Source organism: Dermacentor albipictus, chromosome 2, assembly GCF_038994185.2.
Source record: "Dermacentor albipictus isolate Rhodes 1998 colony chromosome 2, USDA_Dalb.pri_finalv2, whole genome shotgun sequence".
Lineage (NCBI taxonomy): Eukaryota > Metazoa > Arthropoda > Arachnida > Ixodida > Ixodidae > Dermacentor > Dermacentor albipictus.
The window spans coordinates 31,004,841-31,022,272 of NC_091822.1; the positions used below are offsets into that span (position 1 = coordinate 31,004,841).

Consider the following 17,432-nt stretch of genomic DNA (forward strand, 5'->3'; position numbering starts at 1 on the left):
ATAAAAAGCGCATTTTCCAGACCTTCAGATACTAGAACTGAGCTATAATCAATGCTAGTATACTAATTTGGTGTTGCCTCTAATATGAGTATACCATACTGTATAGCTTGATTTATATTACGTAAGTTACTGATGGCTCGATACAGTATAGTATTCTTGGTATGCAATGCTACGAGTATCCTGAGCATGTACAGCACCCTGTTTTCTAGCAAAAAATTTGTAAATATTAAATTTTTTGAAAAATTGTGATATTAGATTCAAAACCTACTATACGAGATTCTCACACCCCCAGTTACGAGGCTTACATGTGTACAAGTTTTTGCAGACTTTTGATGATGGCTCGGCTATGATGCCCAGGCATTCAACATATAGGTTCTAGAAGTGGCGTGAAGAAGTGGTGTGCAGCAAGACAGAGGGGTGCCACCAATTTGCACTCACCACCACTGACTGCGATTGGCCCTCTACGAATAGGGAGTGTGCATGATTGCAAAATTAGACCATACCCCCTCCCCCCCCCCCCCCCCTCCCTCTAGCTGCGGTGTTTATTATAAATGAAGCATGTAAGCTTCGCAATGTGTGAGTAAATGTCGCTCATGTATCTGGTTACGTCATTTCTGTACCCTAGTGCCCATACAGCATCTGCATAACTGCGAACCTGAAGATTTGGAAATTCAAAAGTATCGTGGCGAGGGGTGGGGTAAAGGGGGGTGCGCAGCAGCACTTTTGCGACAAGTTTTCTCCTGTTTTCACAACCACAAGTGAAAGCCGTGTCTTAGAGTAAAGAGCGAAAACTCCACTAGGGCACAATTTATTTTTGCAATGATTTTGCTGTTACCAACTTTGCCTGCTTCAGAAACTTCTCCGTATAGGTTTGCTCAAAGCAAGTACTACTCTGGTGCCCTTTCACAATCAACAGACTTTCGAGTCTTTTCTCACACACAGGTGAGCGAAACTCCATTTGAGTTTTGTTCACAGTGCTGGATATTCTCTCACATTCAGCATTGCTGTAGGGAATGGAGAGAATACCCAGCATAACTATTTAAATTCTGTGGAACCTGAGCGATCCGTCGACACTTTGAAAGCTTCCTAATTGTGACCACTGCACGTCGCACCTTGGCTCATTCAATATGTCAGCTGGAACCTGATATGCTTGCAATTTGGCAAACTTGACTTCAAGTGCATTGATTGCTTTTTTTGATTTGCCACTCTGCTGGGGTAGGATAGCAGGGAACGCCATAATAAGATGACGTACGCTGTTGAATGAAGTTAATTACAGATGTACAGCAGAGAAGAACTGCTCTCTCTCAATGCAGCTCAGTGTCTCAACCACAGAGTAGGTTGTGCTGCCAATGACTATGTCTTCATCACCTTTCTGGTTCTCTACAGCTCCATAGTCAACTTCCAGCAATGAATGACATGCCTTGACAACTCAAGTAAAACTCTTGCTTGGACTAGTTGGTTCATGCTTGAATTAGTAAAGGCAAGGCACAGAAGACCAGGACTCAAGAAGAAGAACACAAATGCCGGTCCTGTCGTTTGTGTTCTTCTTGAGTCCTGGTCTTCTGCGCCTTGCCTTTACTAATTCAAGCCTTGACAACACCTGGGTGCACAAATCTAGTAAGGAGATTCTCGAAAAGGCGTTTCAAGAGGCCTCTCAGTACATGAATCTGGGAAGCCTGTGCCTGAAGAAGGCAGTTTGCTTTCTCAAAAAGCGGCATAACATTTTGGAGAAAAAAAAAAAAAAAAAAGACAGCGTGCCCTATCTAGCTCCGACAAGAAAAAATAGAACAGGCGCTCCTCACGAGTTGCATGGCTGGCTTCCCCGGAATCCTTGGTATGACGTTTCAGTTTTTTTGCTTGAGGTCCAGAATGAACTCCTTTCGTCTTTAGCGAGAGTTCATTGCCATCGATGCTTTTTTTCCCCGACGCCTGCAGTAGTCTTGTGAAGATGTGTAGCAGACCTTGGGGTCAGTGCAGGGTTCTAGGGGGTTTGTGAGGAAGTCTTCGGATTTTGGTATGACTCTAAAAACAACCTCTGCTTGTTGCAATGCTCTGTTTCAGATAAAGAAAAAGCTGAGTAGGGGTTTCCACTGGTCGAGCAGCTTCTTAAAACACTTTCCCAACGACAGCCAACATGTCGGCGAATGCTTCAACATCTTTTTGACCTCGGCGTCAAGCATTTTTGGGAACTCTAAGTCAATCTTTCGTTTCAAGCCTTTCTCTAGGTAAAAAAAAAAAAAATCAGCCAAAGCATCATCAACACTTTACAGGAAGACATGAAGCTCCTTTGTGGGCGGCCAAGTTGATGAGATGGCATGGGCGACCAACCCCTACCAAACCTGGTTGAGCCTCTCTCAATACTGTAGAAACACTGTTTTTCTTGCCGATCATGAGATTGGCATTGTCCGAACCCTTAGCCAACAGGTTTCCAACAGCCAAATTCCGAGACTTCATCTCGTCCAGAACCAGATTTGATATCTTGTCACCTGTCGCATCCCCTTGGATTGTCCAGAGGCAAAGAAGGCGGCTTTCGACTCTACTCGCTTCTTTAACGAAATATGTTGCAACAATAGGGTAAAGCTGCATATCCCTATTGTTACTGCCATCTAGCAAAGGAGTCTCCGCTTTGGCGACCATTTCCTGAACAATCGATATCTTTGGTCATCCACAGGAGCAGCGTTTCACTTTTTCGCACATGGGGAACATCTTCCGGAAAAACGGTCTGGCATGGTCGCTGACACTCAGCAGGATGTTGTATTCAACTAAAAATGCCATGAAGAGGCATTCTGCACGAATCACACCAGGGTCGTTGTCAGCGCATACAAAACTTGCGAGGCTCGGCTGACTGACCGCGGCTCGCATGTATTCCTGATGCTTTTTCGAAGCGATGTGGACCTTGATGTCAGACTTGCTGCCATGCGAAATGTTCACATCACAGGCACACATGGTGCAGAATCCGAACCTCTCCCCTTTTTTTTGACGGCACGAAGCATGAAAATTCTGCCGTGTACGATTTCAAAAACACTTGGAAGTACTGTCGGGGCTTCGAGCCCGCCATTGCACTGCGAAGCCGCTACAGGCCGGAGTCGCACTGCGTCCAAAGCGGGAGCTAGTCACACAAAAGATGAGGCCAAGACTGCAATGACTGAAACTGACTGAAGTCCAAACCAGCGTGCCGGCACGAACAAAGGCAACAGCATGGCAACAGGTTTGTGGAGGCGCTAGAGACGCTATCGACACTATCGAGCTTTGGATATGGATTCGTGAGCCCCCCTAGTAGACGACAAAAGTCACTACACCCTTGCAGCTGCTAATCATGATACTAAGCATACATATTGCCCTCTCGTGGCGGAGCAAGGTACCAGGGTGTAGTTTGTAGTTTTACTACATTTTCACATAGTTTTTTTTTCGTCAATAAAATGCTTTCTGCAAAATTTCAAGCAAGATTCATAAAATCATATGACTGCTCGAAATTCATATATTTTATGGAAAATTTGAAAGAGTTGGCACGTATGCATCTGCAGCACGTGCAGGGCATTTCACGTACCCGACTGAGGTTGCGTCCTTGATACAGCCTACCTGAATTTTTTTTTTTTATCAAGGAAGCAGGAAAGAGGGCATTGCAAGCATGCTAGTCTAGACAAAACCAGGCAGCTGCAAGTTTAACACAATTAAAATTCTGTTTAAATATTAAAGGAAACACACAAGTACCTTGTAGGAGTGGATGACATCCCTGAGCTTTTGGGCATCCAGGAAGGCAATGAGAAAGCACCAGGTGAGCAACACAGCACACGAGGGCTCCAGGCTGCTCAGCACCTCTGCATACGAGTCCGTCCGGACCTGCATGCACGTCCATTATACTCAAGCAAAGCTTCAAAACATGGGAGAGACTCCTCCAACAAAAGCCAGCTGGCAACTGCTCTCCATGAACATAGCTCCCTTATGAATAACAACAGCGGGAAATGGGGGTGTGCCATTGATACACCACAATGAATTCACAGATTCTAATATACTTAGCAGATTATAGTGTGCAAAGATATTCATGCACTATAGCATGTGCGCTCTTACACTGAAGCCTCAGAAAGCAAAAGAGAACTGAAGTACCCCTAATCCGCCTCTTTCACGGCGCAAGGGCGCATGCGCCCTGCCCTAGCGGATTGGTTGCAGAACATTGCGTGGCGACATTGTGGCATTGCCAATTTACGTTTACATTATCACAAAGTTATTTTCGTTAAAGGCTGCTTTTTCACATTTTGTTTCACAATGAGCGGAAGCCGACAGCAATTCAACGTCGCCTTCAAGAAAAAGGCGATTGAGTGCGCGGAAGCCCATGGCAACCTCGCGGCACAGTGCGAATTTGGCGTATCCGAAAAGAGCATTCGGTACTGGCGGAGGCAGAAGCAGCAAACCAACAGAAAACGTCCTTTCGTGGGTGGACCGCAGCGGACCGCAGAACTGGAAGACAAGGTTGCGGAGTTCGTCCGGGAGCTGCATGTAAGATCGCTGCCTGTGACTGCCGCATGCATCCGTTTAAAAGCGGTAGAGATTGCGCGTGCCTCTGCACTGGGCAGCGAGAAGACCTCGTCATCCGACTAGTTCGGACGACTCTGATCAAAGGCGTTGCTCTGATTTGGAGTAGCGCTTGCGCACTTCGTGCCTTTCTTTGTACTGTACACCCGGCCATTTTTTAACAGTATCGTGCGACCATCGACCCGCGTGTTTTTCAGCACCTTATCACGGCACAGAGCGGTGAAATAGCGAAAGTAAGCGCACGTGTACACATGCGCGAATCACGTTTGTTTCGCTGCTCTGCGCCGTGAATAAAATGCTGACAAGCACGCGGGTCGATGGTCGCGCGACACTTAAAAATTGGCCGGGTGCACATGCGAGCAGCATTTAAATAAATACTGTCACTGTTGTGCATGATTCCCATTTGTTTCAAGGTAAAGGTGTCTTTCGGTACATTTGCCATTGAAAAAGATTTTTTTCATTTTAAGAATTCATTAGTTGGGGGATCGACCTATATTCCGGTCGGACCTATAGTCCGGTTTTTATGGTAGTTTACTCTCAGTGTTTGCCTACCTTTCAGGCAAGAAGCCGGTTCGGAAGAGTCAATCACGGCAACCGCGCGCAGTGGCGTTCACTGTACATATTCAATAAAGCGATAGCGTCTGTAAACGATTCTGTGCTTTCACTTTGCCCAAGATTATTACATTGACAGTCAAAAACTTCCCTCGTTTTAGAGTACTTACATAAATGTCCAGGAGAGCTGCCGCGTGGTGTTTTTATTAAGCGCCGTAAGGGAAACCTATGAGGGGTATGCCGCGTGATCCGTCATACTACGCAAGGGCAGTGCTTCCGACAGATGGCGACTCCGTAAGTCCTCGCCCCCAATACAACAATTTGACGAAGAAAGATTACACCACCGAGAGATGCCAGATTCTTGGTGGTGCGAGCAGACTCAGGCTGCGAAATTGAACTGTCTCCGACTACGAGGTCTTGTAAATGCTTATACAAGGCCATGACTTCAGTGAATAATTCTTCATGTGTGTGTGCGTGTGCGTGCGTGCACGTGTGTGCCTGCGTACGTGAGAGAGGTTAGGAGAGCTGGTCGGGCCTCCCCCCCTCTCCCCCCCCATCCCTGAAAAATATAATTTTTTAGCCCACGCCTTATGCAACATCAGAGACAATTTCATAACAACAACAACAACTTTGCAAGGGAATACCTTTACAAGAAGCTGCAGAACAGCATTAAGGGTGCTGTAAGCCTCTGACAGCAAACCCTCTCCAGCATCTCATTAATGCTTGTTTCTCCCTCTTTCTGACAGAAAGGCCAGGGAAATTTGTAAACTAACCTGCTTCCACAAATAGTTGATTTTCCTCTTGAGCTTCTTGTTGAGTGTGGCATCACATGCCGACGACACTGACAGAAGCAGGTTGCTCTGAGCTTCCACCTGAGGAAAGGCGCCAATGAGTCAAATTAGCTCAGCTTGATGAAACATGTACACAACACAGTTGTGGGAGTAAAAACACATCAACTTGGGCATTCAGTCTACCAGATAAAACCTTCCTGGAAACTGCTACTCACTGATTAGAAGAAAAAAGAAATAAAAAAACTGTGGAAGGACTCCTACGCACAAAGGACTGCACTTTAATCTTTCAGCTTGTATGTTTTTTCCTGAAAAACTGAACAAAATTTTATTTCTTTCCTTTTTTAGAACTTTGCCAACGTGGTAGTTGCAGTGTCCTGTGTAAGTTGAAAGAAAGATTCATACATGGATGGCTACGTGTGTTGATCCTAACAAATCTCCTTACTACCGAATTTGAAAATGTCTTTATAAATAATTACTAAAAACTTATTGATACAACCTTCACAATTCTCGTGAAGATTGTATCAATGAGTATTGAAAAATATAAATGTATAAAGTATAAATATCCCTTGGTTTAGACCACAAGTTTTGCACCAGCTAGCAAAGCTGTTACCATTTTTATTTGAGCGCGTTTTTCAGACAAACTGCAATGCCTTAAACAATAATTAATTGTAACTATTTCGTCTCCATGCACCACAGTGATCTGAAAAAAGCTGGGGGGTCTGTTACTACTGCACACGCCCATACAAGGTTCTTGTCTGCATGATTTCTTCACAAAAATTGTAGTCACTGACCAGGTCCCGGATCTTGTCAGGTTTGAGGTCTCCTCGATTGACCAGAACCTGGTGGGCTACTTTGCAAGACCAGCTGAATGCCGTCAGGCACGTGTGAGCCAGGTTCTTCCTGCACACAAACACACACACACACGGGTTACCAATGGTCGTCACATGGGCACAGACACACAAACTATATGCTGACCTGCAGTTTGAATACACTGCCACCAGTTATTCAATTGTTACACCTCTTGAACTGCGATGGGCTATACATACTTACAGTTAGAAAAACAAACGTGCAATGCATTTGGCTATAAAACACATCACTTGGCTTGGCTTTATTTATTTATTTTCTATAAAGTGTAGCTGTAAGCTTTCATTGGACACTAAAGAGAAAAATTATTTTAGCTGTCTTAGGAAATCACAGTGTCTTAGGGAAGATATGCCAAAAAGACAAAAGACAGGTGGCGATGTCGTCCTAACACGAGCTCGCTGTGATGTCACAGATTATGAGAGCATCTGCTCACGCCTAGTTCAATCTTCAATGGCGATGGTGGCTGTAGTGTGTTTGAACTTGTCAACATGCTAAGCCTTTTCGCAAGAGTTTTTTTTTTAATCACATTTGTCGGTACGAGAGCCACATGGTCTACATCCTTGGAGAGCGAGGCTTAGCGCCCACGGAGCATTCGCAAGCCAGAAGCGAGTGAGTACGGAAGCCTCATGGGTGGTCCAAATTTCTTATGTAAATAGCTTCTTCTATCTCTTTGACTCTGATGAAGTCGCAGTTCTCGGAGCCGGGTGGCCGCTATGGGCTGACTGGTATTGCGGCCTGGCACCAGGCACTCCGACACCGTCCGGGACGGTGGGCGCCGTCAACTCGGATGCTGTGTGCACCGAGCAGGGTAGGACCACCTAACAGAGCTGACGTCTCCCCATGGCTGCCTGTTTTGCGGCCATTTCGGGTGTTGTTTTTGAATGCCGGTTGTCAGGGTAGTGACACTTTGGGACTAGGGCCTTACGAAGCTGCCTGTCGCACGTGGAGGGACACAACCTGGTGGACTGTGTTGAGGTGTTGCACTTTGCTTCCCTCATCCTAGTTAGCCTCGCACGAATTGAGATTACTCTTTCAACTCAAGGAAGCGAGCTTCGTTCACATGAACTTAGCATCTGAGTAGCCGCCCAATCTTTTACTAGCCGAGTTGAACATCGTACCACGTGGGCGATGCGCATGCAGAATCCCTCTCCCTTGCACTACTTTAGTGTTTGCCAAGTGCGTCGAGTGTACGCCGCTTGAGTGGAGTCACCCCTGGTTTGCCGTCACCTGCACATTGTCTGCGCTGCTGCCCCGGACTACGATCGAGCCACCCCGGGCGATGGTGATGCTGTGGCCAGTTCGGCGCGGCGACTTCGGCAGGGTGTTCACCCTGCCGAGCCGGCGGTCACCAAAAGCTACAACAGCAGGGCACGTCGGTGCAAGCGACGCTTGCTCGTACCGACTACTGCGTCGCCATTTACGGAGTCCTGGCATGGAATCGTGCTGTCGAGTCTGCAGAGCTGCTGCTGTGATCGGCGGATGCCAGCGGTGTACCCAGGGACAATGTCGGCTCGCATGTTATGGACAGCGTGTGGACATTTTCTCGGCGCAGCCACTGTTGCATGTATTACCTTGTTCGCGAACGACGTGTTGATGTTAGACCGTGTGACATGTTTAGCCGGAATATGTAGTGATTTAAGGTTGGGGGGATGTGGGGATGCGCGACTCTCATGCGTCCCCTGATATGCTGTTTTTCCACATAGCTCCCGTCTCCTGTTATCCAGCTTCCCTGCATGGCCTGATGCCCGCGGCAGTCGGTCTGGTTGAAGCGCAGCACTAGAGATGGTGTGAGTCTTGCGCTGCTAACGCCCCCTAACGGCGGGGTTACTTGGGCGCAGTAAGGAGAAGGCTCTTCCTCTTTCATTCAAATTCAGCAAGCGGCGCGGACGTTCCACGCATGCGTCGTTCCATGTTTCTGCGAGCCCGTCTTGCGAGGGCTCGTTTGAACATGCCACCATTCGCGTGACCGTACGCGCGAACGACCAGGCGTTGGGATCCAGCATGGGGCGAACATATTCACTCGCTATCCGGTCACGATGAGTCGGACTTCCGCGATTTGTCCCGCGCCCATCGGCATGTTTTGTGGATAGCAAGTCGGCTAGCAGGCATTGATCTATGAAAGGTACAATAAATGCCCTTGTGATTGTTTGCACGATGGTGTTGTCGTTGCAAAAGGACTTCTTCTTGGGCAAATTGGTGCTTAGATTTCCTAGGTATACTTTGTGGCGCAAAATACATTTCTGGAAAAGGAACAGAAGAAAGGGAGACAGTGAAGCGCCAAACTACCAACTGTTTAATGACAGCCTGAACAAACGTAAAGAAGAAAATACAACTTCTGCTCATGCGCAGGCATTAAATGCACGGCATTAAATGCACGGCATTAAATGCCGTGGTCGAGTCCCTCCTACAGAAGCTGAAAACTACCGCTGCGAATGGGAAAACGCACTCGAAGGAAAGGGAGCGAGTACAGCCAGAAGTAGTACCTTATGTGCACCGTGTGAGCCATAACCTCAAGAAGGTTGCTACCAGATATGGCATTCCGGTTGTCTTTTCAGCTCCCAACAAGTTAGCTCAATTGTGCCCCCGGATCACACACGAGGGGCCGCGGGGCTGCCAGAAGCAGCACGCCAAACATTTCAGGGACTGTGTTGAAGGGGTGGTCTACGAAATACCCCTAGATTGCGGCAAGTCATACGTCGGGCAAACGGGACGTTGTATTAATGACAGACTGAGGGAGCACGCTAACAGCATCGGCAAGAATGAGAACGCGCATCTTCCTGCGCACTGTAAAGCCTGTCGTTGTAGGCCATGCTTTGAAAGAGTACTGATTCTTGGCAGAAGTAGGGACCAAACTGCAAGGGAGTTGTTGGAAACGTTTTATATTAAAAAGAGAGGGTCTGATTGTGTCAGCGATACATCTATCGTATTATATTCAGCAGAAATGTGCTTCATCCAAAGCATGTTATCATGACCACGTTGTTCTGCCACACCTTGGCTCCCTGCGCATGAGCGGAAGTTGTATTTTCTTCTTTACGTTTGTTCAGGCTGTCATTAAACAGTTGGTAGTTTGGCGCTTCACTGTCTCCCTTTCTTCTGTCCCTTTTCCAGAAATGTATTTTGCGCCACAAAGTATACCTAGGAAGTGTTGTCGTTGCTTTGTCCCAAGAGCATGGGTGAGAATCCCACAGTGTTGTGGTGAGGACTGAACACTGAGCATGTAGGAAAAAGTGAGTAAAGCTCTGCACTGCTGTAAGGGAGGATCAGTACACCGAACGTACAAACTTGGGACAGCTGATACTCTGTAGGCACCACTTGCCAGTCGCAGCCCAAAGTTATGTACTGGATCAAGTCGTCGAATGTAAGACGGTCTGGCTGAGCCATAAACCACACAGCTGTAGTCTGTAGTCTAGAATGCTGCGCACAAGAGACCGGTAGATACGTAGAAGACATTCAGTCGGAACCCTAGTGCGTGTGAGATGAAGCTTTGAGGATATTCAACGCTTTATTTTTTTATTGTTTTTATGTAAGCCACGAAGTTTAGTTTGGTGTCAAAGGTTACTCCTAAAAACTTATGGTTTATTTGACTGGCCATATGGCGTCATTCAACTTTAGGACGGGATCGCTGTGTAGCCCTCATTTCTGAGAGAACAAAACAGTAACCGTTTTCTGTGTGAAGCGAAAACCATTTTTGTTAGTCCATTGCGTAGGTTTATTTATTGCGATTTGAAGCTGCCTTTCACAGGTTGCCAAATTTGAGGCACAGCAAGCCACTTGGAGATCGTCTACATGTATAGAGTGCATAAGAGACGACGGTATAATCTTATTAACTGAGTTCATCTTACTATGAACAGTGTCATACTGAGATTACAGCCTTGCGGAACGCCATTTTCCTGCGTAAATGCATAAGTACTGAGCCAAAACGTGCCTGAAATGTTCTATTAGACATAAAATCTGCTAGGCAATTCAGCATTTTACCACGGATCCCGAAGACAGCTTTAATGTTCCATATCTCCACGTGGTGTCATAGGCTTCTTCTAAATCAAATAAAACTGTAAGACAGTGTTGCTTGTGTAAAAATGCATGCCGAATTTCGTGTTCTAGACGGACAAGATGGTCAGTAGTTTAACAACCCTTTTTAAATCCACACTGGTGGGAATCTGTTAGGTTTCTTGATTCTAAAATAAACGAGTCTTATATTGATAATGCTTTCATATGTTTTTGCCCAACAGCTTGCGAGGGCAATGGGTCTGTAGCTGCTTGCAGATGTTAGGGATTTACCAGCTTTTGTAAATGGAATTACTATTGCCATCTTCCACTTTTCTGGCATTATACCAGATTCCCAGATTACAGAATCTGTCTGGAAAGTAATGCAATTTTATCTGTAGAAAAATGTTTATTCAAGATATTGTTACAAAAGTTCAGAATTCTTCGAAGTACTCTCCTCTGGCATCTGCACATCTGCACAACCTTTTTTACAGCCTTTGTCACGGCAGTTCGGATGGCTTCGATGGTCCCAAAATCGACTCTTTTTAGGGTGCTCTTGATTCTCTGGAAGAGAAAAAAATCTGCCAGAGCCAGGCCAAAACTATAGGGGGGCTGGGGCAGCGTCACCAAGTTGTGCTTGAACAGGAACTCCCAGTGTGGCTGGGAGCATTGTCATGATGCAACTACCAGGTATCAGTGATATCCTTTCGTGCTCGGAGGAGCCCTTTTTTCAATCTCTCAAGCACATCCTTGTAGTAGGAAGCGTTGACTGTTTGCCCTTGGGGTAAGAATTTTTTGTGAAAGACACCTTTGGCATCGAAAAAGACAATTGGCATTGTTTTAACTTTCGACTTGCTTATTCTTGCCTTCTTGGGGCGAGGGGACTCCGAGGTGTGCGATTCAGAACTTTGGCACTTCATCTCCGGATCGTACTCAAATACCCATGTTTCGTCCCTCGTAATGACCCTGTCCAAAAAATAAGGTTTAATTTGCACGCGTTCCAAAAGTTCGCTCACTATCACCACTCCATTGTTTTTGTGGTCGTCAGTCAACAGTATGGGGACCAGCTTGGTGCACACTTTCTGCACGTTCGAATTGTCGCTTACAATGTCATGCACGGTGGTTTTCAGAATAGTGAGTCTGTGCTATCATCCACACACTCACTCGACGGTCGGTGTTCAAAAGATCACGAACACGAGACACATTTTCGTCACTTGTGCTCATTGATGGCTGCTCGGAGCAGGATTCATCATCCACGTCTTCTCGGCCCCATTTAAACGCCTTCAACCACCTTGAAACATGAGAATATGACAAAGCGGAATTCCCATAGTCTTGCTGAATCATTTGGTAGGTATTAGCAAGACTCTTATCGAATTTATCACAGAACTTGATCGCGTGTGGATGCCATCACACGTTGTGACCGAGTCCTATCAGGAGGTTAACAGAAACAGCGATCCTGATGCTCCCAGAGCTTGGAGCAGACTGCGCTAGGCAATGATGAAAAGCCACTTAACCCAACCAATCCGATTGTGTTACGTCCAATAGCATCACCGGAAAAAAAAAAAAAATTGCGTTACTTTCCAGACACACCCTGTATGATGAAAAATTTTAGGAGAGCATCTACAGATGCTACAAAGCTCCAGGATCCCCTTTTTCCAAGACACGGCTAAGCCGTGCACGGCTAACACGGGAGGGGCTTACCCTCGTGTGCTCGGGTTCGTGGTGTCACAACACAACAAACGCCTGCTTACGCAGACGCCCCTGCGTCTCTTGTACATGTGCTTAAAGCAAGTGCACTTAATGTTTGACACATCCTTTCTGACAGTGCCGGCGCAAAATCACCTTGCATATTCGAGAGAGAAAAAAACGCAACTGGCTCTTTGCAACGTACGCAGTTTACGTACTTTACACTGACGTAATAAGAGAGTGCATGCGCGGGATGCGTGGCCGGGCGCTAGAGGTATCAGCGCATTGTCGCCTATTGTTCTCGCTGTGCCACAGCCGATGTTTCTTGTTGGCGAGACCAGTGTGCCATTTAAATAGGCATAAAGAATTCTTTCTTAGGTCAATCCAGCTTCATTTGAGATTTTATGTTGTCTTGTCTAATGCTTTTGCCTGTCTCAAGCACAAAATCATGCCAAGCAGAGAAGCAATGAAGCAACACAATACAAACAAAAGACCCCGCTCTCCATGCATCTGTGTCACAAGTCAGTACAACATGGGATCATGAAAAGTCTTCTAAAGCGCAATATAGCGCAACAAGAATAGATTGCGGCCTCAGAATGTTGGAATCGCAGTTTGAGAGTCATGGGCACTGTAGTTGCAGGTAGAATCGGCGATATGTCTGACAGCGGCATCAACACGAGATGCAGTTTGTAGCAAGATAGAAATTTCTGGCCCCGATGGGTTTAAGATGCCGGTTGGAAGTTTTCACATTATTCCAGCCATTGCATTTGAAGGAGTTTTCCTACATTTCTACATGTAAAAAGTAAATATTTTACGTCTACTGCATGGTGCTGTTTCTTTGTAGCATCTATACATAATTGAATGCAACTGACCCCTATAGCTGCAATGAATGATAAAACAGTTTTTACAAGCAGGGTAAAAAATAATTTTTTTTTCAATAATATTTGTGCATCCAAGCAATGCCTGTATTTTTACTAATCCACACTTTGTTCATTCAAGCTGGTGACGAGTTAACAAATTGAGCAAATTTGTTTTCTTCCACATTATAACAAATCTCAGCTGAAAGAAAAAAAAAAAATATCTTCGCCTACTGCAAAAACAAAACAAAAGTATTTTTATTCTTTTTTCTCCAGGGAAAAAATGAGATAAGGAAAGTTACATAAGCAAAGAGTGATTAATATTCAAAACAAGTGATTTCACTTATTGTCCAGTTGGGAAGGGGCGTTATAACATCTGCTGATTGGTTGATACTGTCAAGGCTGAACCCAGCTAAAATTGGTCATAGAAGATAGTTTTTTTTTTTTTAGGTAAAGCCTATTGTATAAACACAATCTCATTCAGAATAAGTGGAAGCAAGTTTAACATATCTAGAGAGTGTCACGTGCATCGGTGCTGGCTTAGCAATTCTAGACGAATTCACTGACTCTTTGCTCAATGGAAAAATCTCAAACCAAGGCATAGCAAAAAAGAAAACAACTGCGCCTACGACGCAAAAAATAGCAAGGTTCTGCATATTCGTGGAGGAAGGAATACACAAATGCACTTAACATAGACGCTTCTAGATATGTGCCCAATTTTATATTTATATATTTCGGCTGAAAAGAAAACGACATACATAATTTTCTGCATTTCTCTCGCTTTCAACACCTCTGTATTCAGTCCTCTCAGCCTGTAGTATGAAAAGACCAGAACTTAAACCAGTTTAGCAAAGAACGATGCAGAGAAACAGCTTTTTAAATTTGTGGTTTGGTTTCCACGCTGCCAGCACCACCGGCGCCAACTAAAAATGGCCACCACGTCGCCGTCAGTCGAAACCAACACAGCGCATACCTCTGCCGGGCGCGGAGCACGGCATAGTGGTCATAGGCATGTGTAGTGTAAAATTCACATGTCCACGACGCGCTTTTCTGCCAGCCTTGGGTTTCAATGTGTGTAATGGACCTTAAAGGGGCCATGAACTCCTTTTTATAGAAGTGTAGAAATGCATTTGAAGTGAAAATAAGCTATTTCAGAAATACTTAACCGCAAAAAGTACTTCAATGTGTTCAGCAGAAGCGGAGTTATTGGCAATCAAATACGGCCTCCCCGGCGCTTCTGTTGCTTCTTCAATGCCTTGCACTGCGAAGGCTACGGTGCAGTGGGGAGTACCCACAATGCTCTGCCTTCCAAATGTCAACGTGGTGCGCAGTTCAAATATAATTTTGCATGTTAACATAGATGCCATGACTTCCACCTTTGGTGTCTACGACGTGCTAAACATAAGCTAAACACGGTTGTCCTCAGCGAGCCGCAGTGCGCTTAGCCAGCGGACTCGTGGCGGCACCCCGCGGCGGCCACGATATCAACGCCATGTAGCTGTCTGCAGCTTGATGTCAGCTATCAGCCAATAGCAGCCGTCAGAGGGAATGACGAAATAGTGCGTCTGGGAGAGAATGAGGACTGGGCCTTGTGTTGAAAAGACAGCATTTGAGAGAAAGGTGACTTCGCGATTGGCTTGCAAGCTCCATGTAACACATACGACAGCAAAGCTCGGCTGAGATGTTCACAGGAGAGTAGGCTACTTGCGGACTATGTTATTTCACCAAGCCTGAGGGGTGGTTCAGGGCCCCTTTAAGTGGAGTTGTATGCCTACTGCGGGACATACAGTTTATCTGCTCACAAAACGGAAACGCTGATCAGACACCGATAAGCTTTGACATGCAGATGCATACCTGCTAACCTGGCAAGATCAAAAATCGGGAGTCCCACCTTTCTTCATTGAGAATGTCCTCTGGAAGACTGTGCACCTGTAGTGTGGCAAACTCAGCTTCGAGAGCATCTAAAGCGTCTTCAGCAGATTCAGTGGAATCTCAGGGCAGCAGCTGAGGAAAACGAATATAGAAACGAAGACTCGAGAGCGATGCCTGTGAAATAAATTTCAGTTGGCCACCTCCGCATTCTTCAGAGTTGCGTTTCAGAATTGCACCCACATCCATAGCGCTTTGTTTCATCGCATTTGGGAAATAGTTTCCGTAGAAGAGGCCCAACGTAGTCGCTGACACTAAGAGGTAAGTTGTGTTCTGACGAGGAATCCTATAAACAGGCACTCCTCACATATAACACTGTCGTCGCACTTGTTCCGGAGAAAGTTCACTATGTTGCCTTGCTGCTCAGCAGGGCGAACATAGCTTTGATGCTTCGCTGTGGAAACACGCAGTTTCAAGTCGCCTTTGACACCACAAGACACACTGACGCCGCATCCACATGTTGTACAATATGTAAAATGCTCTTTTCTTGATGTCAAAAAGCACGGAAATTCAGAAGAATACCTTTTCTTGGGCTTTGATAGTGCCATGGCATCAAGCACACAAGGATTCTAACTTTACACAGTGCACCGCACCCAGACAGCCTAGCCAGCACTAATGATACACACAAGCAACAGCAGCAAAATGCACCATGGCGGAAGGCATGAATGAAATGCAAGAGCTACATTGGCTCTGGCTTTGGTTGGCTTACCAGGCACCGTAGTCAGCTGCTTAGTCGATGATACCGATGGTGCTAGCGCAGCCGTTGTTTGTGAGGCTGACGATTACGATGTGGCTGTACATTCCGCGGTGCCGGTTTTGCAAAAACCATTATTGCGCAAAGGGAGACCACTTTTCGGAAGATATAAGACAGTGATCGTACAATCGGAAAGTTCAGTCAAACGTCTGGAGTCTCCCAGGCAAATCGGGAGGGTTGGCAGGTATGCAGATGAGCAGGACGGTCAAGGAATAAGACGAACACAGCCTGCTTGTCTGAACAGGTGCACGCTTCAACGTGATACAGTTAAACCTGGATATAATGAAATCGACAAATGCTCGAGAGTGTTCATTACAAAGAAGTTGTCGTTATATGCAGATTCAGCATGAAAATCTGAAAAAGAAATGCACAAATTTAACAAAGGGGGAATGGGAGGTACTCACCCAAAACGCATTTATTTAGCGGCAAAAAACTTATTTTGCTCTGTTGCTTGTTCGTGAGGGACGGCAACACTGATAGCTCGTAAGACTTCAAGGTACACAACGCTGTTCCATCATCCCCTAGAGAGCCCGTGACGCACTATGGAAGATCTCTCCTATAGTGACAGTGCAGTCGTCCGCATACAAAAAAATCGCAAAGCTGCACATCATCCAGGGCTGCTCCATTTGCGAGGAGAGAAACCCAAGCTTCGGCGCGATTGGGCGGGCCTGAAAGCTCTTCCTCTCCACTGTCAGTTTCCACAGCCTGAACCTCTTTTGTGATCCAAGCCTTACTGAAGCAGTTCATAATAAAGTCTGCACTTGTTTCCCGCCAGGATGCTTCAAGCGTCTCAAATGCTTGAAAAATATCCACCTTTGTTTCCTGCTGAAGACAAATGTTCAGAAGGAGCCTTCGGATTAGTCTACGCCGGTAGGAACACTTCACACTGTTTGTTTATAATTCCTCTGTCAAAGGGCTGAATGAGCAAGGTACAGTTCGAGGGTAAAAAATGAAGTTCAGTTTTAGACAGCTCAAGGCCTTCAACATGGTGCGCAGTACAGTTGTCTACAAATAGACAAATTCTGCAGCCTTGTTTCTTGATACTGTTACGGGGATGTTGGGTGTATAGAGACTGTATTTACAATGTAATACAAGCAGAGTCAATGGGGTTAAGATTGCGGACTAGCAACACGCAGCATTTAGCGTCTCGTGACTTTCCTCTCCTCTCATCCTTCCAACAGGACCCCCGGGTGGTGAAGCGCCGTCTCGGCACATGGTAGGCGAAGAATTACAAGCTAAGTATGGCTTCAGCCGTGAAACATGCGCGACGTCAACAGGCGGCAGACTTGAGGATGCATCAAACTGTAGCGGCGAAATCTCATAATTTACGTCGTTAACTTGACTTAGGACTTCATAAGGGCATGTGTAGCGAGAGAGAAGCTTCTGGGAGAGGCCAACCCAACGACATGGTGACCAAAGGAGCACCCAAGCACCTGGCGCGAACTTAACATTGCAATGGCACGAGTCATAACGCTCTTTTTGTAT

General features: G+C 46.0%; 1 protein-coding gene across 2 annotated transcripts in view; it reads right to left on the reverse strand.

Moving 5' to 3' along the window:
* l(3)80Fj (lethal (3) 80Fj) overlaps window positions 1-17,432 on the reverse strand; it is a 372,965-nt gene that overhangs the window by 337,831 nt on the left and 17,702 nt on the right. For both annotated transcript variants that reach the window (XM_065426472.2, XM_065426473.2), the window contains exons 4-6: window positions 6,665-6,773; window positions 5,856-5,954; window positions 3,712-3,840 (exon numbers count right to left, since the gene is read on the reverse strand). In XM_065426472.2, coding sequence (XP_065282544.1) covers window positions 3,712-3,840; window positions 5,856-5,954; window positions 6,665-6,773 — 337 coding nt within the window. The remainder of the gene's footprint in view (window positions 1-3,711; window positions 3,841-5,855; window positions 5,955-6,664; window positions 6,774-17,432) is intronic.